This window comes from Diceros bicornis, chromosome 38, assembly GCF_020826845.1.
Source record: "Diceros bicornis minor isolate mBicDic1 chromosome 38, mDicBic1.mat.cur, whole genome shotgun sequence".
Classification (NCBI taxonomy): domain Eukaryota; kingdom Metazoa; phylum Chordata; class Mammalia; order Perissodactyla; family Rhinocerotidae; genus Diceros; species Diceros bicornis.
In genome coordinates this window covers 12989693-13010320 of record NC_080777.1, presented here as the reverse complement: position 1 = coordinate 13010320, position 20628 = coordinate 12989693, and the positions used below count along the sequence as shown (strand labels likewise).

Here is a 20628-nt window from a genome sequence, read left to right as displayed (position 1 = left end):
ACTTATAATTTTATATTAATTACTTGTTGAAGTGATAATATCTTGGATATGTTGGATTAATAAAATATATTAAAAAAAAAGAAAAGGCAGGGCACCGTGATTGAAATACGAGCCCTATCGCGCCGGCCACGCCTTTCCCCGCCCCGCGGCGGCTGCAGCCAAGACCCGGAGGCGGATCTGTCCTCGCCGCCGCAGGGACGACCCTGCGCCCCGCCCCTTCCGCGCCCCGCGCGCGTGCGCACTCCGGCGCGGGTCGCAGAGGCTCTCTGGGGTCCCTGCTACCCAAAGCCTGGGCGGGAGCCGAGCACCCCCTGATCCCCGGGAGGCTGGGGTGGTCCCGCCATGCGTTGGGGGCTGCGCCCTTCTGGGCCGGGGGCAGCCGCCCTGGCCCGGAATTTGTGGGTGCCGCCCCGCCTTCCTAGTCGCGCGGGGTGGCGAGGGACGGCGAGGAGGCTTTTGGTGCGGTCAGTCACCGGGGCCAGTAACCAGCTGCAGAACTCGAATAATGGCGGATACCGGGACACGGTGCTGCTGCCGCAGACCAGCTTCCCCATGAAGCTGCTGGGCCGCCAGCAGCCCGACACGGAGCTGGAGATCCAGCAGGTACGGCCCCGCCTCTGCGCCGCGCGGGGAGTGGGGCCTCGAGAGGGAGGCCCGACCCGGCCGGGGGCCACACCCGGGGGACCCACACCTCGGGCGGGGGGGACAGGGCCACAGGCTCCGGGCCCCTGTGGGCGGAGGGGGGTTGTGACCTGATCGGTGGAAATCATCCGCTTCCTACAGGTTTTATTGGCTAAAGACATGAGTCCGTCAGTGGTAGCAGGTTCCAGGGCGGAATGTTAAGGGGGAAACTAGCGATGCTCAGATAGCAGCGTGTATCGAATGTAAGTCCCATTTTTAGCTTAGGCAAAACAAATCGAATTTGGACTCTTTTCCAGTGGTTTGTAAGAAGTAAGTTAACATGCACACATATAAATAAAAACTCGCTTATGAGGAAACGTTGAAGCTCACCTTTATGGTATCAGTAAGGCCCTAGTTGGAATTATGACTTGTTTGAAGGGTAACGTAAAGGTACTTAGTTCCTCTGAGTCCCCTTCCTACATATTGTGCGTCTGTCTCCTGTCTTAGACGAACTTTCTAAGGGCAGAGAGGCACTTGGTAGTTTCTGTAATTCTAGAGTCTTTAAAATCCCTGATAGTCAGGACATATTGGTTAAATAAATGTGCTTAACCTGAATATTCTTATGACAGTTATCAGCATTCTAGACTCATAAATCTGTTTTGGCCACCTAATTTTTTAAAGTGTTTTATCCAGTGCCTTCTGTCTGCCAGCAACTGTGACATTGTCAAATGTTTTCTCATTTAATCTTCACACCAGCTTTGTGAGTTGGTATTAACATTTTTTCAAGTGAGGAAACCGGTCCCATAAGGGAAAAGTGACTTAGCCAAGGCACATGGCAGATGAGGGAAGAGGAGTGGGACTGCAATGAGTGTGGTTCCAGATTTAGAGAGGACAAGTGTTGAGGCCAAAAGATTGCAAGAATAGGGGATCTTCAGGTCCTTCAGCATGGCTGGACTGAAGAGTGGGTGGGGTGGGTAGTGCTGAGAGACTGCCCAGGAATTTGGTGGTCCTAAACCTTTATAAGGTATACGTATAAAGACCTCAGACTTGAATCTGCAGTCTATGGGGATCTTTTGGAAAGTTTTAAGAGATGAGTACTCAGGTGTGCATTTTAGAAACCTCACCATTTGTGTTTCAGTGTTAAATACATTGGAATAGGATAAGAAATAAGCAAGTGCTGGCTGTTAGGAGTGTGTATTTATATGATGTTTAGACATTACTGTTCTTTTTAAACAGAAATGTGGATTTTCAGAACTTTATTCATGGCAAAGAGAAAGAAAAGTAAAGACAGAATTTTGTCTTCATGATGGACCTCCTTATGCAAATGGTGACCCTCATGTTGGACATGCTTTAAATAAGGTAATTATAATTTAACTTATGAGATTTGAGGGGAAACTTTTATTTAAATACGATTTGCAAAAGAATGTATTCTAATTTTATGACAATTATGTAGATCTGCATTGCCACATAAACTAAAATGTCTTGGGGCCGGCCAGGTGGTGCAAGCGGTTAAGTGCGCATGCTCTGCTGCAGTGGCCCGGGGGTGGGGTGGGGGGGGTAGGTGCTCCGCACCGCTTGGCAGGCCATGCTGTGGCGGCGTCCCATATAAAGTGGAGGAAGATGGGCATGGATGTTAGCCCAGGGCCAGTCTTCCTCAGCAAAAAGAGGAGGATTGGCAGATGTGAGCATAGGGCTGATCTCCTCACAAAAACAAACAAACCCCCCCCCCCAAATAAAAATAAAATGTCTTAATAGAAAGCAGCAATAAACAGTTCTAGTACTGCATGAAAAGTAACATCACTGGTACTTGCTTTGAGCTTATTGCTGTTTTACATTAGTCGGTATCATTTTACTCAGTACATCATAATTGAGCACCTGCTATGTGCCAGGCATTGTTCTAGACTCTGGGAGTAGCAGTGAACAAAATAAAAGTAAGTCATATATATATATATATATACACACATACAAAATATGTAAGATGTTAGGTAGTTGCTATAGACTGAGTATTTGTCCCCCCACCCTGAAAATTCATATGTTGAAACATAATTCCTGATGTGATGGTATTTGGAGGTGGGGCCTTTGGGAGATGATTAGGTCATGATGGCAGCAGCCTCATCAATGAGATTAGTGCCCTTATTAAAGTGACCTCAGAGAGCTCCTTTGTCTCCTTATACCATGTGAGGTTACAGCAAGAAGGTGATGGCCTATGAACAGGAGGTGACTCTTACCAGATACTGAATCTGCTGGCACCTTGATCTTGGATTCCACAGCCTCCAGAACTCTGAGAAATAAATTTCTGTTGTTTAAGCCACCCAGCTTATGCTATTCTGTTATAGCAGCCCAAGTTGACTAAGACAATAGTGATAAGTGCTGTGGAGGAAAATAAAAACAGGGGAGAGCAACAGGGAGGGTCAGTTAGGCAAACTGCAATTTTGTTCAATTGGTCTAGGATGCCTTCCCCGCTGAAAAGGTGACATTTGTATAAAGACTTCAAGGAAACAAGGGAGTGAGATCCAGGTTTGTGGTAAGTATAGCCAGTGCTAACACCTTAAGGTGAGAGACTTTTTTTTTTTGCTCAGTGTAGTGCCCCTGAGACTCATCTAAGTTGTTGAGTGTATCAGTAGTTCATTCTTTTTTTTTTTTTTTAAAGATTTTATTTATTTATTATTTTTCCCCCCAAAGCCCCAGTAGATAGTTGTATGTCATAGCTGCACATCCTTCTAGTTGCTGTATGTGGGACGCCTTGCCTTGGCCTCAGCATGGCCAGAGAAGCGGTGCGTCGGTGCGCGCCCGGGATCCGAAACCGGGCCGCCAGCAGCAGAGTGCGCGCACTTAACCGCTAAGCCACGGGGCCAGCCCAGTTCATTCTTTTTTATTGCTGCGTGGTATTCCATGGTATGGATGTACCACAGTTTGTTTAACCATTCACCTGTTGAAGGAGATCTGGCTTGTTTCCAGTTTTGGGCTTTTATGACTAAAGCTGCTATAACCATTCATGTACAGGTTTTTGTGTGAATGGAAGTTTTCATGTCTCTGGGATAAATGCCCAGGACCACAGTTGCTGGGTTGTATAGTAGTTACATGTTTAGTTTTTTAAGAAAATGCCGAACTGGTTTCCATGGTGGCTGTACCATTTTACGTTCCTGCCAGCAGTGTATGAGTGGTCTGGTTTCTCTGCATCCTGTCAGCAGCATTTGGTGTTGTCACTATTTTTTATTTTAGCCATTCTGATAGGTGTGTAGTGATATCTCATTGTGGTTTTAATTCGCGTTTCCCTAATGGCTAATGATGTTGAACATCTTTCCATGTATTTATTTGCCATCTTTAGAGCCTCTTTGGTGAAATGTCTCTTTATGTCTTTTGCCCTTTTTCTAATTGGATTATTTTTTTTACTGTTGTATTTTCAGAGTTCTTTATATATTATAGATACTAAATCTTTGTCAGGTATTCAGTTTGCAACTATTTCTCCTAGTCTGTAGCTTATCTTTTCGTCCTCTTAACAGGCTGTATTGTAGAGTAAAAGTTTTTAATTTTGATTAAGTTCAGTTTATCAGTTTTTTACTTTTATGAATCACGCTGTTGGGTGTCATGTCTTAGAACTCTTTGCCTAGCTTTAGATCCTGAAGGTTTTCTCTCTTATTTTTTCTGTAAGTTCTATGTTTTACATTTAAATTCATGATCCATTTTGAGTTTATTTTTATATAAGATGTGAGACTTAGGTTGAGGTTTACTTTTTTCCCTGTGGATGTCTACTTGCTCTAGAAACATTGTTGAAAAGACTATCTTTTTCCTAATGAATTGCTTTGATATCACTGTCAAAAATCAGTTGGGCAAGTGTGTGGGATTTTGGATTCTCTGTTCTGTTCCATTGATCTGTGTGTCTCTCTTTCTACCAATACCGTGATTTTGATTACTGTAGCTACAGAATAAGTCTTGAAATTGGGTAGTCAGATTCTTCCTATTTCATTGTTTTTCAGAATTGCTTTAGCTATTTCGGTTTCTTTGCCTTTCCATATAAATTTTACAATAATTTTTTGATTTTGGTATCAGAGAAGGTCTCCCTTTAAGCTGAGTTTTGAGAGTACTTATTTGAGTGACTTATTTCACTTAGCATAATGCTCTCAAGGGGTCCATCCATGTAGTCGAAAATTGCAGGATTTCCTTCTTTTTCGTGGCTGAATAATATTCATATATATATATCACATCACATTTTCTTTATTCATCCATCAGTGGGCACTTAGGTTGTTTCTAGGTCTTTGCCATTTTAAATATTGCTGCAGTGAACATGGGGGTGCATATATCTTTTTGAGTTAGTGTTTTTATTTCCATCAGAGAAATACCCAGAAGTAGAACTGCTGGATCATATGGTAGTTCCTATTTTTAATTTTTTGAGGAACCTCCATACTGTTTTCCATAGTGGCTGCACCAATTTACATTTCCACCGAAAGTGTACAAGGGTTCTCTTTTCTCCACATCCTCATCAACACTTGTTATTTCTTGTCTTTTTGATAATGGCCATTCTAACAGGTGTGAGGTGTTATCTCACTGTGGTTTTGATTTGCGTTTCCCTGATGATTAGTGCTGTTGAGCACCTTTCTATGTACCTGTTGGCTGTTGGTATGTCTTCTTTGGAAAAATCTCTGTTCAGGTCCTTTGCCTATTTTTAATTGAATTATTTGTTTTTTTTTGCTATTAAGTTGTATATGTCCTTATATATCCTTGTATTGAGTTATATATATCCGTATTATAAATATCCTTATATTTTTGGATATTAACCGCTTATCAGATAGATGGTTTGCAAATATTTTCTCCCATTCTGTAGGTTGCCTTTTTATTTTGTTGATTGTTTCTTTTGCTGTGAAGAAGCTTTTTAGTTTGATGTAGTCCCTTTTTTTGATTTTGGCTTTTGTTGCTTATGCAACATAAATCATTGCCAAGAAAAAAGTCAACGAGCTTTTGCCCTATGTTTTCCTTTAGTAGTTTTACAGTTTCCAGCCTTATATTTGAGTCCTTAATCCATTTTAGGTTAATTTTGCTGAGTGGTATAAGACAGGGGTCTTATACCTTTCATTTTTTTGCATGTGAATATGCAGTTTTCCCAGCACCATTTATTGAAGAGACTGTCCTTTCCCTATTGCGCATTCTTGGCTCTCTTGTCCAATATTAGCTGATCGTATATACAAGGGTTTATTTCTGGGCTCTTGATTCTGTTCCATTGGTCTATGTGTCTGGTTTTATGCCAATTCCATGCTGTTTTGATTGCTATGGCTTTTTAATATCAGGAAGTATAATACCTCCAGCTTTGTTTTTTTCTCAAATTTGCTTTAGCTCTTTGGGATCTTTTGTGGTTCAATATGAATTTTAGGATTGTTTTTTCTATTTCTGTGAAAAATGCCATTGGAATTTTTATAGGGATTGCATTGAATCTGTAGATGGCTTTGGGCTATATGGACGTTTTAACAGTATTAATTCTTCTGATCCGTGAACGTGGGGTATCTTTCCTTATATTTGTGTCATTTTCAGTTTCTTTCATCAATGCCTTAATGGTTTTCAGTGTACATATCTTTTAAAGATTTTTATTTTTATTTATTTTATCCCCCCAAAGCCCCAGTAGATAGTTGTATGTCATAGCTGCACATCCTTCTAGTTGCTGTATGTGGGACGCGGCCTCAGCATGGCCGGAGAAGTGGTGCGCGCCCGGGATCCGATCCCCGGCCGCCAGCCGCCAGCAGCGGAGCGCGCGCACTTAACCGTTAAGCCACAGGGCCGGCCCTAGTGTACATATCTTTTAGCTCCTTGGTTAAATTTAAGTGTTTTGTTTTTTATGATGCTGTTGTAAATGGGATTATTTTCTTTATTTCTTTTTTAGGTAGTTCATTGTTAGTGTATAGAAACATGACTGATTTTTGTATGTTGATTTTTGTATCCTGAAACTTGAATGAATTTATTTAATCTAATAGTCTTTTGGGGGAGTCTTTAGGATTTTCTATATATAACATCATGTCAACTGCAAACAGACAATGTTACTTCTTCCTTTCTGGTTTGGATGCCTTTTATTTATTTTTCTTGCCCATTTCCTCTGGCTAGAACCTCCAGTACTCTGTTGAATAGGAGTGGTGAGAGTGGGCACCCTTGTATTGTTCTTGATCTTAGAGGAAAAGCTTTCAACCTTTCACCATTAAGTATGATGTTAGCTGTAGCCTTGTCATAGATGGCCTTTATTACGTTGAGGTACATTCCTTCTCTACCTTCTTTGTTGAGAATTTTTATCATAAAAGGATGTTGAATTTTGTTAAATCTTTTTCTGCTTCTATTGATATGATCATATGATTTTTATTTTTCCTTCTAATGTGATGTATCAGTTTATTGATTTGTGTATGTTGAACTATCCTTTCATTCCAAGGATAATCCCACTTGGTCATGGTGTATGATCCTTTTAATGTGCTGTTGAATTCAGTTTGCTAGTATTTTGTTGGGAACTTTTGCATCTCTACTCATTAGGGATTTTGGCCAGTAGTTTTTTTGTAGTGCCCTTATGTGGTTTTGGTGTCAGGGTAATGCTGGCCTCATAAAATGAGTTTGGGAGTATTCCTTCTTTAGTTTTTGGGAAGCGTTTGAGAAAGGTTGGCATTAATTCTTCCGTAAATATTTGGTTGAGTTCACTGGTGAAGCCATATGGTCTTGGGCTTTTCTTTGTTGGGAGATTTTTAATTACAGATTCCATCACCTTATTTGTTATTGTTCTGTTCAGGTTTTCTGTTTTTTCATGGTTTAGTCTTGGTAGGTTTTGCATGCCTAGGAATTTATCCATTTTTCCTAGAGTGTTCAATTTCTTGATATATAGTTGTTCATAGTAGTCTCTTAAGATCGTTTGTATTTCTCTTGTATCAGTTGTAATGTCTTTTTCATTTATAATTTTATTTGAGTTCTGTCTCTTGGTAAGTCTAGCTAAAGGTTCGTCAATTTTGTTTATATTTTCAAAAAAGCAACACTTAGTTTTGTTGATCTGTTCTATTATTTTCCTGTTCTCTATTTCATTTATTTCTACTCCAGTCTTTCATATCTCTTTCCTTCTGCTAACTTTGAGCTTAGTCTGTTCTTTTCTAGTTCCTTGAAGTGTAAAGTTAGGTAGTTTGAGATCTATCTTTTTTCTTAATGTAGGCATTTATTGCTGTAAACTTTCCTCTTAGAACTGCTTTTGCTGCATTCCATAAGTTTTTTTTTTTTCCAGCAGTTACTTAAGATGTTTATTCAAATTAATTTCATCTTTTTGGTAATTAGAAATATTATAATTTGATTTTGATTCTTTAAAATATCTTTTTAAATCAAGTCAGAGGAGTTTGCAAACACTGAATATTACCTTTTATTGATTCATTTACTCTTTCAATTTCTTATATATCTTCCTTTCTTACCTTTGGAAAATCTACCTTATTAGCTATCTTATATTACTGTCTTAGTCATCCTGGGCTGTCATAACAAAATACCGTAGACTGGTTTGCTTAAACAACAGAAATTTATTTTATCACAGTTTTGGAGGCTAGAAGTTCACCATCAAGGTGCCAGCATCATCAGTTTCTGGTGAGGATTCTCTTCCTGGTTTGTAGATGGCACCCTTGAAGCACCTTGAAGCTGTGTCTTTGTGTGATGGGGAGAGAGACAGAAAGCAAGCTTTCTGATGTCTCTTCTTATAAGGTCACTAATTCCATTATGAAGGCCCCAACTCATGACCTCATCCAACCCTAATTACCTACCAAAGGCCCCATCTCCAAATGCTATCACAGTGGGAGGACTTTAACATATGAATTTGTGGGGGACAAAAGCATCTAGTCCATTCACTAATAGAAAAAATGACACTGGCTCCAAATCACTAAGTAGATAATATGGAAATGAATGAACAAGTCAACTTGTTTTCAAATAATTCCAGTAAAAAGCTTCCCTTTTTCTTCCTTTCGTAGTAATCTAACTCAACAAGGAGGAACTTCCTAAAACTTTATGAGCTAACACTAATTTCGTAAAGTGATGACTTTTAAAAACCGAAGATAGAAAGTGAGACATACATTGTTTTGGTAAAAAACTGAGAAACAGACTATTAACCCATTGGTATATTAAATAAAAACAGCTTTTAATCCCCTATACATTGTTCCTGTATCAACTAAAGATTCTTAAGATAGTTTAAAACACTTGGATGTCCTTGGGAAGTGATATTGTAATGTACAGTAACATTTCTATATTATATTTTCGATAGATATTCTTAAAAGGAATAGTAGGGCTGGCCCCATGGGCTAGTGGTTAAGTTCGTGGTTTAGTTCTCGGGCGCGGACCTATACCACTCATTGGTGGCCATGCTGTGGCAGTGACCCGCATGCAAAATAGAGGAAGATTGGCACAGATTAGCTCAGGGTGAATCTTCCTCAAGCAAAAAAAAAAAAAGAGGAAGATTGGCAATAGATGTTAGCTCAGGATGAATCTTCCTTAGCTAAAAAAAAGGAATAGTAAATCACATGTTCTTTCATTCAAAATATGGAAGACTGAAATGTTAAAACAAAATTGACAAAATTATAATTGGTTTATGCTGGATTTTACCTAATTTTAATACAAATAGCTATTTTATTACATATTACATACATTTGAGGGTATAAGAATATATTTTTCTTGATTGCACAAAATTCTTTTTTGCAAAATACTTAAATACAGCTCTCTAAGAACATTTGCACAGTGACCATGAAGTGAATAGAGAGCATTTTTCATATTTTTGAGTGGAAGTGTAGGGGAAAGCAGGTTAAAAGGTGACTGAGATCCAGAGTTTAGGTGACTTGGTAAGGTCATCCAATTAGCAGGTTGCCATTATGGATGGGACCCAGGATTTCCTTGTCTAAAAATGCTGCAGATGAGTGTATTCAAGACAGAGGGGAAGAAAATCTTAATTATAGTCTAGATCATTTTATACTAGAAAACAATTGTAGAAACTAACAATTTTTCAAAACTCAATTAGCTGTGAGTATGGTCCGTTGGTATCCAGCTTTAACACCTGCCTGTCCCTGTAAATGCCATGTTCCACCAAAACCCCAGCTTCAGCACACTTGCTGTTAGCAGCTAATTCTTTTCCACGTAGAGTCACAAATTGGGAATAAAGTTTTAACTCTCCTTGTTTTCCCGAGTTAGAGTGATACTGCATGTTTCTTCCTTTTACTCTCCCTGCAAGGGTGGCTTGTGGGGTGATAAGAATGTTACCAGGTAGATCCAATATAGAGATGTGCTTGCCATTTTCTGTCTTAGGTAATTTCCCATTTGACAGGGTATTAAACATTTTGACAAGAAGTTCATTATCAGCTCCCTTGAGAAAGCTCATGTAGATCACTAATCTTCTCTGAACCTCCACCCACTAGGCCATGGCGTCCCCCTCAGTGGGGCGTACTTGCAGCCAGGTGTACAGGCACTGCCACAGGAGCACTCAGGCCTGAGGTGTCAGGCCGCCCTCAGCTGTGGCTGGAGCCCGCGTGGCAATCTGACGGGTTCAGGCTGTGTGCCATGGAGGCTCTTCTCACCATAAGTTTTGGTATATTGTGTTTGTTTTTATTTCAAGATTTTTTTTTTTTTTGTGAAGAAGATCGGCCCTGAGCTAACATCTGCCAGTCCTCCTCTTTTTGCTGAGGAAGACTGGCCCTGGGCTAACATCCATGCCCATCTTCCTCTACTTTACATGGGACGCCGCCAAAGCATGGCTTGACAAGCGGTGCGTCGGTGTGCGCCCGGGATCCGAACCGGCGAACCCCCGGCTGCCGCAGCGGAGCGCGTGCACTTAACTGCCTGTGCCACCAGGCCGGCCCCTATTTCAAGATATTTTTGATTTCTTTCTTTATTTCTTCTTTGACTCGTTGGATTTTCAGAAATGTGTTGTTTGCCTTCCACATATTTGTGAATTTTCCAGCTTTCTCCCTGTTATTAATTTGTCGTTTCATGTTATTTTGGTCAGAAAAGATTCTTGGTATGGTTTCAGTCTTTCTACGTTTAAGACTTGTTTTGTGGCCTGACATATGATCTATCCTGGACAGTGTTTCACATGCACTTGAGAAGAATGTGTAATCTGCTGCTGTTGGATAGAATGTCCTGTATATGTCTGTTAGGTCCATTTGGTCTAAAGTATAGTTTAAGTCCAGTGTGTCCTTGTTGCTTTTCTGTCTGGACAATCTGTCCATTATTGAAAATGGGGTATTGAAGTCCTCTGCTATTATTGTATCGTTATCTATTTCTCCAAATCTGTTAGTTGTTGCTTAATATATTTAGGTGCTCTGATGTCAAGCTTGTATATATTTACAACTGATATATTTTCTTGATGAAGTGACTCCTTTATCATTGTGATGACCTTCTTTGTCTCTTTTTTCAGTTTTTGACTTGAAGTCTGCTTTGTCTGATATAAGTATAGCTACCTCTGCTCTCTTTGGGTTTCCATTTGTGTGGAATATCTTTTGCCATCCTTTCACCTGATCCCAGTGTATGTCTTTAAAGCTGACATGATCTATTGTAGACACCATATAGTTAAGTCTTGTTTTTTTAATCCATTCAGCCACTCTATACCTTTTGATTGGAGAATGTAATCCCTTTACATTTAAAGTAATTATTGATCGGCAAGGACTTACTATTGCAATATATTAATTGTTTTCTGTTTGTCATGTAGTTCCTTTGTTCTTCTTTTTTTCTTTATGACTTGATTTTTTTCCTTAGTGGTATGCTTTGATTCCCTTCTCTTTATCTTTTGTGCATTGACTGTAGGTTTTTGCTTTATATTTACTACGAGGCTTACGTAAAACATCTTAGAGATATAACACTCTGTATAAGCTGATAACTTAAATTCAATTGCATACAAAAACTCTCCCCTTTTCTTCCCTCCTCATTTTATGTTTTTGATATCACACTTTACATCTTTTTATATCGTATATTTATTAACAAGTTATTGTAGCTATAGTTATATGTAATACTTCTGTCCTTTAACCTTTATGCTAGAGTTATGTGATTAACATACCACCATATTACAGTATAGGAATATTTTGAATTTGACTATCACTTACCTTTACCAGTATATTTTATAGTTTCATATGTTTTCATGGTACTAATTAGCATCCTTTCATTTCAGCTTGAAGAACTCCTTTCAGGATTTCTTGTATTGTAGGTCTAGTAGTGATGACCTCCCTCAGCTTTTGTTTGTCTGAGAAAGTAATTATCTTTCCTTCATTTCTGAAGGACAGCTTTGCCAGGTAAAGTGTTCCTGGTTTGCAGTTTTCTATTGCAGCACTTTGAATATATCATCCCACTCTTCTGGGCTGCAAGGTTTCTGCTGAGAAACCTACTGGTAGCCTGATGGAGGTTCCCTTGTCAGTGATAAACTTTTTTACTCTTGCTGCTTTCAAGATTCTCACTTTGTCTTTGATTTTTGACACTTTTATTATAATGTATTATAATACTATGTCTTTGAGAAGATCTCTTTGGACTGAATTTGTGTGGAGACCTATGAGCTTCATGAACTTGGATGTCCATCTCTCTCTCCATATTTGGGAAGTTCTCAGCCACTATTTCTTTAAGTATGCTTTCTGCTCCTTTCTCCCTCTCTTTTCCTTCTGGGACTCCCATAAAGCATAGATTGTTTGTTTTAGTGGCATCAAATAAGTTCTGTAGGCTTTCTTCGTTCTTTATCATTCTTTTTTGTTTTTGTACCTCTGATTGGGTAATTTCAAATGATCTATCTTTGATTTCACTGATTCTTTCTTCTGATTGGCCGTGTCTGCTGTTGAAGCTTCCTATTGAATTCTTCAGTGCAGTCGTATTTGTCAGCTCTAAAATTTCTTTTTGGTTGTTTTGTTTTCTATCTCTGTGTTGAACTTCTCATTTTGTTCATGTATTATTTTTCTGATTTTGTTAAATTGTTTATCTGTAATTGTGTTTATTTGTTTATCTTGTACCTCTCAGAGCATCTTTAGAACAATTATTTTGAATTGTTTGTCAGGCGATTTGTGGATCGTTATTTCTTTGGGTTTACTTATTCCTTTAGTGGTGTCATGTTTCCTTGATTCTTCATGGCCCCTGTGGCCTTGCGTAGATGACTGTGCGTTTGAAGAAGCACACACTTCTAGACTTTATGGACTGACTTCAATAAGGAAAGACCTTCATTTGTGAGTGGGGCATGTTGGAATGTGCTGTGACCCCGGGTCTAATAGTGCAGGGTGCCAAGTGTGTGTATGTGTGGTGCCTCCAGGTCAGCGATGAGGCTGGCATGGTGTCTTGTCTGCCCAGGCGGTTGGGGTCCGTGACGTCAACTCTGTGATCCTTGACAAGATCTACAGGTAGTCTGCCGTGGTTGCAGGAGCTGTTGGCATCTTCAGTGGTGCCTCCACGTCCAGAGACTAGGGACCAGGGCAAGCAGTGGTCATGATTGGAGCTGGTGATGTGCACGTGCTTGGCTCCAGGGGCCAGCTACAGATGCCTTTGTGGTGGCAGGGGCCAGCTGCAGATACACACGCTGTGGTCAGGGTCAGAGCCAGCAGTAGTGTCCCAGGCCACCTGTGGGCACCTGATTAGCTGTGGGGGCCCTGGCTGCCAGCAGGTACTCTTGTGACTGCAGTGGCTAGCTACAGGCATGTGCACACAGTGGATGTCAGTGATGGGAGTTGAGGCTGGCAGCATGCAGGTGAGGGATAGGAGTCAGGGCCAGATACAGGCCCATAAGCACCTGTGGGGGCCTTGGCTGTCAGCATGCACTTATATGGCTGCAGGGGCTTGCTGCAGGCCCTTGCAGCAGTGCCAGCCAGTGACAGGAGTCAGGGTCGAATCTGGTCCCAAAAGCAGCTCTGGGGCCCCCGGCTGTCAGTGTGTACTTGTGCAGCTGCAGAAGCTAGCTTTAGGCACATGCACGACAGTGGATGCTGATGGTGAGAATTGGAGGCCTGCAACATACAGGTGCACAGCTGCTGGGGCTAATCACAGGCACATGCAGTGGTGCAGGCCAACGAGATGCGTCAGGTCCAGATCTTTGTCCTCCAGCAGCTGTGGGACCTTAGTTGTCAGCGTGAACTTGTGCAGCTGCAGGGGCTAGCCATGGGTGTGTGCACAGCGGTGAGGGTCGGCCACAGGGACCTAGGCTGGCTGCTGGTGTGGATCCCGGGCTCTGGCAGCAGAGGGTGGGGAGCTAGCAGGGAGAGACTCAAGCAACTGGTGTCTACAGGAGTGAAAAGCTGGAGTGAAAACCTCAGTGGCGAAATCTGCAGGTTGTACAGGCATCTGTGCTGGCTGTTGGTTTCCTCAGCAGTGAAAGCCACTGGGGTCCTCTGTGGAAAGTCTGTTGTCTGTGACGAGGTCCTCAATAACGAAAGCTGGGGGAGGCTGCAGCCTCTGCAAGCACTGTTGAGATTCTCATGGGTGTAGGCTGCTGGAGTCCTCTGTGGAGCAGGCCACTGGGAACCGTGATTGCTCATGCCTCCTGGCTGATACTTGTTGCCTCTACCCAGCTTCCTTGATCCTAGCTGTCTGTAGATGTTTCACCTTTGCCACTCTCAGGGTGGGATGAAACCGAAGCGGATTCTTCACACAGTGCCCCGGAAAGCTGGAGACGCTGATCATTCACGCTGCTCTCCTTTTCCTGGTGTGGAGCCTTCTTAGGGCAAGGGGTGCCCTTGGTGCTGAGAATTGGTGGCCTGAGTGATGGGATGATGCAGGCAAGAGGAAACTGTTCTTCCCACCCTTTTTGTGTGGTTATTCTCAGGTTTTATGTTCCACTGTGTTGCTGAGGCTTCTTAAATAGATTCCAGAGCTATTTTCATTTGTGGATAAGTATCTAATTGTTCTTTGTAGAGGGACAGATATGGGGCCTCCTACTCCACCGTCTATGTGACATCCCTCATTTAAATTTCTTTAATTACTGTTTCACTATATTTTTTGTTATTTTTTTCTGGCTGCTCTAGGGCTTGCATATACATCACAACTTGTCGGAATCAGCTTCAGATTTATACTGGCTTAATTTTAATGAGATACAGAAATATTACTACTATATAGTTCTGTTCCTTTCTCCCTCTTATGGTTTTATTGTTGTGCAAATTGCGTCTATTAATGTTACAAACCCCAGAATACATTGTTATAATTATTATTTCACCATCTATAGTTATTTTCTTATCCCAGTACAGCCTTTCTCATAGGTGCTTCCTTTGTGCTGTTATTGGCAAATATATTACATTTCTGTGTGTTATACGCTGGACAACACATCACATACATATTATTTTATGCATTTGCCTTTTATGTCAGTTAGGAGAAGAAAGTAGAATAATAAGTATGCATTTATTACTATCATTTATAAATATTTCATTACCTTTACCAGTCCTCTTTGTTTTTTCGTGTGGATTTGAACTACCGTCTGTGGGTACTTGCTTTCAGCCTGAAGAACTTCCTTTTATATTCTTTCATGTAAGATGAGTCTGCTAGCAACAAATTCTCTCTGTCTTTTAATAAAGGAATTGCTTTATTTTACCTGCATTTTTGCAACATTGCTTCTTTGATGGATATAGGATACTTGGCTGACATTTTTCTTGAACACTTCAATATGTGATCCCACTGCTCTCTCCATTGTTTCTGCTGAGAAGTCAGCTATTAATCGTATTGGAGTTCTCTTGTAGGTGATGAGTTGTTTTTCTCTTGCTGCTTTCAAGATTTTCTCCTTGTGTCTTACTTCTAGCGTTTTTACTATGATGTGTCTTGGTTTGGCTGTCTTTTTGTTTATTCTTCTTGGAGTTAAGTGAGCTTTCTGGATGAGTAGGTTAGTGTTGTTCAGTAAATCTGAAAAATTATCAACTGTTGTTTCTTTGTATGTTTTTTCAGCTTCTTTCTCTCCTTTCCTGTGAAACTCCCATTCCTCTCATTATGTTGGTATGCTGAGTTATTCCTCCAGTTGGTATGCTGAATATGCATGTCCCACATTTCTGTGAGGCTCTGATCATTTTTCTCTCTGGTTCCTGTTTTGTGTAATCTCTGTTGATCTACATTCACACTAATTATTTCTTCTGCCAGTATATATATATATATATATATATATACTGTTGAGCTCCTCAAATGAAATTGAAATTTTTCATTTCAGCTATTATACTTTTCTTTCTTTTTTACTAATTTCTCTCTCTTTGTTGACATTCTCTATTTGATGTGACATTGTTATCCTTTACCTTTTTAATCATAGTTTCCTTTAAGTTCTTTACACACATTTATAATGGCTATTTTGAAATCTTTTTCTGTTAATCTGACATTTGGTTTCTGTCATAGATAGTTTTTGTTGCCTGCTTTTTTTTCCAGTGTATAGGCCATCCCTTTGTACTTCTTTATATGTCTTGTAATTTTTTTTTGGTTGGAAATTGGGCATTTTAGTAATATATTGTAATTAATCTGTGTACCGGTCTTTCCACCACCCTCACCCCACTCCCCCAGCTTTTCTTTGTAATTTGCTTGTTTATATGTATAGTGACTGGCTGGCTTAGGTTCATGAGGTCTGTTCCTGCCCCTCACCATTTTTGCTGTGGTAAGCCTCTGATGTTGCTTCTCAGGGAGGAGCAGCTTTGCTTATGCTCACTCACTCTGAGATGACATTGGTTTTGGCAGGGCTGCATCCTCTCTTTCCCTGACAACACCCATCTATTTTGTTCTGGAAATTTCCAACTGTCTGCTCTACTGTTTTCAGCAATGCCCTGGGTCATAAACTGTTCTGTAGACAAGCCAATCAAATTTGGGCTCCTTTGAAGTATTACTTCCCTGAGGTCAGTGTTTGATTTTTGTTCTGATCCTAGGAGGGCTCCTCCCAGCTGTCTCTTCTGTTTTTCTCCTGCAAACTAGCTGGCCTAGAGTTTAGCCTGTATCATCTTGAGTCTGTGAACTTCTCCCAGTTGCCTTTCCCCACAGCCTCCACTGTTTTGTGTTTTTGTGTGTGTGTGAGGAAGATCAGCCCTGAGCTAACATCTGTGCTAATCCTCCTCTTTTTGCTGAGGAAGACCGGCTCTGAGCTAACATCTATTGCCAATCCTCCTCCTTTTTTTGTTTCCCCAAAGCTCCAGTAGATAGTTGTATGTCATAGTTGCACATCCTTCTAGTTGCTGTATGTGGGACGCAGCCTCAGCATGGCCGGAGAAGCGGTGTGTCGGTGCGTGTCGGGGATCCGAACCCAGGCCGCCAGTAGCGGAGCGCGCACTTAACCGCTAAGCCACGGGGCCGGCCCAACCTCCACTGTTTTTGAGAGCCCTTTTAGGCATGAATTTCTTGTTTGCTGGGAAGAGAGTAAGAGCTGTTTGTCTTACTGTCTGCTTCTCCTCCCCTCACGCAAAATCTCCCAGCCAGGGCTCTGGAGCTTGGAGTGGGATAACTGTACACCTCTGTGTGAGACACCCCTACTTTAGGAGCTGGACACTCAGGAGGGTCAGTAGCCTGAGGTATTTGAATCGCCTTTCCTAATGTGCAGCCATCATCTTATGACCCTGGACAGGGGTGGTTGGAGCCCCAGTATTCCCAGTAGACTCACATCCCAAGTAGAGTTTCTGTTCCATGAGTGGGGGCTGAGTGAGGGAGGGAGTCCCTAGCTCTTGACTGCACTTGCCCAGAACTTAGCCTCAGCAACAGGTGGGTGGGGCAGGATCGTAAATGCTGACACCTTGCCCTTCCTGCGGAAGATAGCCCTCCAGCCGGGAGCTGGAGGGAGAGGGAGCCAGGTGTTGTTGGCTGCACCAGTCTGGGTGGAGTCGGCCTCACTGAGCTGGCAGGCTGGAGGGAAGGAGTGGTCTTGGGTCTCGTTTTTCTTACCAAATTTTTGTAGAATTTTTCCTATGTAGATACTTTTTCATTTGCTGTATGCCTTTAGGACCATTTCTAGAGGCTCTAAATGATTGGGTTTTAAATTATTTTTACCAGTTTTGCTGAGAAGTGGATCCATGTAGTTTCTCAAACTGTCATGCCTAAAGTCGAACTCTGTTTCCTTGAGTTTTCTATTGTTTTTCTATTTTTAATTTCATGATTTCTGCCTTTTATTATTTCCTTACTTCTACTTGCTTTGAGTTCATTTGTTCTTCTTTTTCTAGTTTCTTGAGGTGAGACTTTACATTATTGATCAGACTTTTCCTCTTTTCTAACGTGTGCATTCTATTGTTGGAGGGAGAGGGAGCCCTGTGTTGTTGGCTGCGTTAGCACTATTGTAGCTAATGTTCCACACATTTTGACATGTTGTATTTCCATTTTTATTCAATTCATTGTATTTTTTTATTTTCCTTAGGAATTCCTCTTTGATCCATGGATTATTTAGAAGTGTGTTGTCTTTTTATATCCTTATTCTTTAAAAGGTTCTGCTGCCCCCTAGTATCTAAAATGAAGCAAGGTGTAAACAGTTTGGAACTATACCAAGTGAAGAGGTCTACTGTTTTAATGTGGGTTTTGGTAATGACAGAAAGAGTTAACCATGATATTCCATACTCTGAGTACATTATAAATTCTGCATTGATTCTATAATATTTCTTAGCTAAATGTACATAATATTAGATCATTCACATTAATCTTTTTTTTTATTTGGTGAGGAAGATTAGTCCTGAGCTAACATCTGTTGCCAATCCTCCTCTTTTTGCTGAGGAAGACTGGCCCTGGGCTAACATCTCTGCCCATCTTCCTCTACTTTATATGTGGAATGCCTGCCACGGCATGGCTGGATAAGTGGTGCATGGGTCTGTGCCCAGGATCCGAACCTGTGAACCCTGGGCCGCTGAAGTGGAGCACGTGAACTTAACCACTACGCCACCAGGCTGGCCCCAATCATTTTTTTATAAGAGTAAAGCAAATTTGTAATTGACTTATTTGTACGCTGATTTTTAGAAGGTTCAAATTATTTCTTAAAAAATGTAGAATGGGCTGCTTATTTGGATATTCCAGCTTTACAAACAAATTAGTTATTTTGGGCATAATGTTTTTCACTTTGAAATCTTCTTTGGGGCTGGCCCTGTGGCTTAGCAGTTAAGTGCGCGCGCTCCGCTGCTGGTGGCCCGGGTTCGGATCCCGGGCGCGCACTGATGCACCGCTTCTCCGGCCATGCTGAGGCCGTGTCCCACATACAGCAACTAGAAGGTTGTGCAGTTATGACATATAACTATCTACTGGGGCTTTGGGGGGGGAAGAAAAAAAGAAAAGAAATCTTTGATTTTCTTCTGGGGGGGGTGTGTAATGGCATTTAAAAAGTTAAATATCTGTTACTCCTGTGTTCATGTAGAACTTGAGTTAGTAGATTTAATAGGTTATTTTATATAAATTCTTTTAAAATTGGGCTTTCTTAGTGTTTTAAAATGATATTAAGAAGAAATATAAATTGTAGGCCACATGCTTTATGTATGAATGATGATCATTTTATCTTTGCAGATTTTGAAAGATATAGCCAATCGATACCATATGATGAGAGGTTCCAAAATACATTTTGTGCCAGGCTGGGATTGTCATGGGTTACCCATTGAAATAAAAGTATTATCAGAACTTGGTGCAAAAGCTCAGAATCTTTCAGCTGTGGAGATTAGAGAGAAAGGTAAATAAGCACTATTTCTGCTTTAAAATGGTATTTGTAAACACTGGTTCTTGGGAAAAGTCAGGGCTTTATGAAGGAGACCTTTTGTTTTTTTTGTGTTTTGTTTTTGTTTTTTTGGTTGTAATGAGATTTGTTGGAAGCCACTTTGTGTCACAGGAAATTCAGATTTGGTTGAACTGACTTTTGTGAGAACTTATGTTCAGAGATTGAAGGAAAGATTTGCGAGCATTTCCAAGTACATTTTTCAGTTCTTTTGTCTTCATATTTTGTGAAATTATTATTTTGGTCAGTGTTTTTGTTTACTTTCCTGGCTAGGGCTTGGTGATTTATTTTAAGTGCTAAACCAAAAGTATATTCTAAAATATATATATATGTTTTATTAATGTATATATTAATCCCTTGTAATATATATTATATATACCCTTGTATATCTGTTATGTATATATATATACACACACACCCATATATTATATATTTTTATGTATATATATATATTTTTTAAATTAGTCTCCTATTTGATCCTTTCCTTCAGTAAATTGAGTCGGGGGGAATCTTCTAGTCCTATATGTTAAACTATTGTATACTTGGATATGATTGTGAAGATTTTTTACTTCCTTATGAAACATATTATTATTGGCTTAGACAGGATGTATGATTAATGTTTTGCATGTATAATGAAATGAGAATTTTTCTCTGACCTTATCTTAAGAAATATGAAGAATAATTTTTCCGGTTTATTTTTTCAAAAGGCAAGTTCATTGTATAAAGTCTGGAAAATACAGAAGACAGTGACAAAGTTTTAACTTTTGAAATTTTAGTTAATTTTAGAATTTGTTGGAGGTATCTTCTGAATACCTTTAACTTTCTTTTTTTTTTGTGAGGAAGATCAGCCCTGAGCTAACGTCCATGCCAGTCCTCCTCTTTTTGCTGAGGAAGACTGGCCCTGTGCTAATATCCGTGCCCATCTTCCTCTACTTTACGTGGGACACCGCCACAGCATGGCCTGACAAGCGGTGTGTCAGTGCACGCTTGGGATCCGAACCCGGGCCACCAGCAGCGGAGCGTGTGCACTTAACCGCTACGCCACGGGGCCAGCTCTGAATACCTTTAACTTTCAAAACAATTTTCCTATTAAATGAATTTGTAGTCTAAATTATATACAGTACCTGCATTTAGAGAAATATATGCTAAACCATGTTTAAGAATTTGAATTAATTGGTTTTCAAAAGCTTTCATTTCTTCCTCTTTTTTTTAGCTAGATCATTTGCTAAAGCAGCAATTGAGAAACAGAAATCAGCATTTATTCGTTGGGGAATAATGGCAGATTGGAATAATTGCTACTATACATTTGATGGAAGCTATGAGGCCAGACAGTTGAGAATTTTCTACCAAATGTATGATAAGGTAATAAAGTACTTTTTTCCTTTGAATATGTTAAATTA

General features: G+C 40.4%; 1 protein-coding gene and 1 pseudogene across 1 annotated transcript in view; one reads left to right on the top strand and one right to left on the bottom strand.

Annotated features, from left to right (window-relative positions):
- Nucleotides 1-263: 263 nt before the first annotated feature.
- The window catches only part of IARS2 (isoleucyl-tRNA synthetase 2, mitochondrial), a 58387-nt gene continuing 38022 nt past the window's right edge, over nucleotides 264-20628 (top strand). Inside the window, exons 1-4 of the mRNA XM_058533685.1 lie at nucleotides 264-603; nucleotides 1858-1980; nucleotides 19027-19186; nucleotides 20442-20590. Of these exons, the coding sequence (XP_058389668.1) occupies nucleotides 343-603; nucleotides 1858-1980; nucleotides 19027-19186; nucleotides 20442-20590 (693 nt within the window). The 5' untranslated portion in view covers nucleotides 264-342. The remainder of the gene's footprint in view (nucleotides 604-1857; nucleotides 1981-19026; nucleotides 19187-20441; nucleotides 20591-20628) is intronic.
- On the bottom strand, nucleotides 9599-14084 carry LOC131399526 (D-aminoacyl-tRNA deacylase 2-like; annotated as a pseudogene).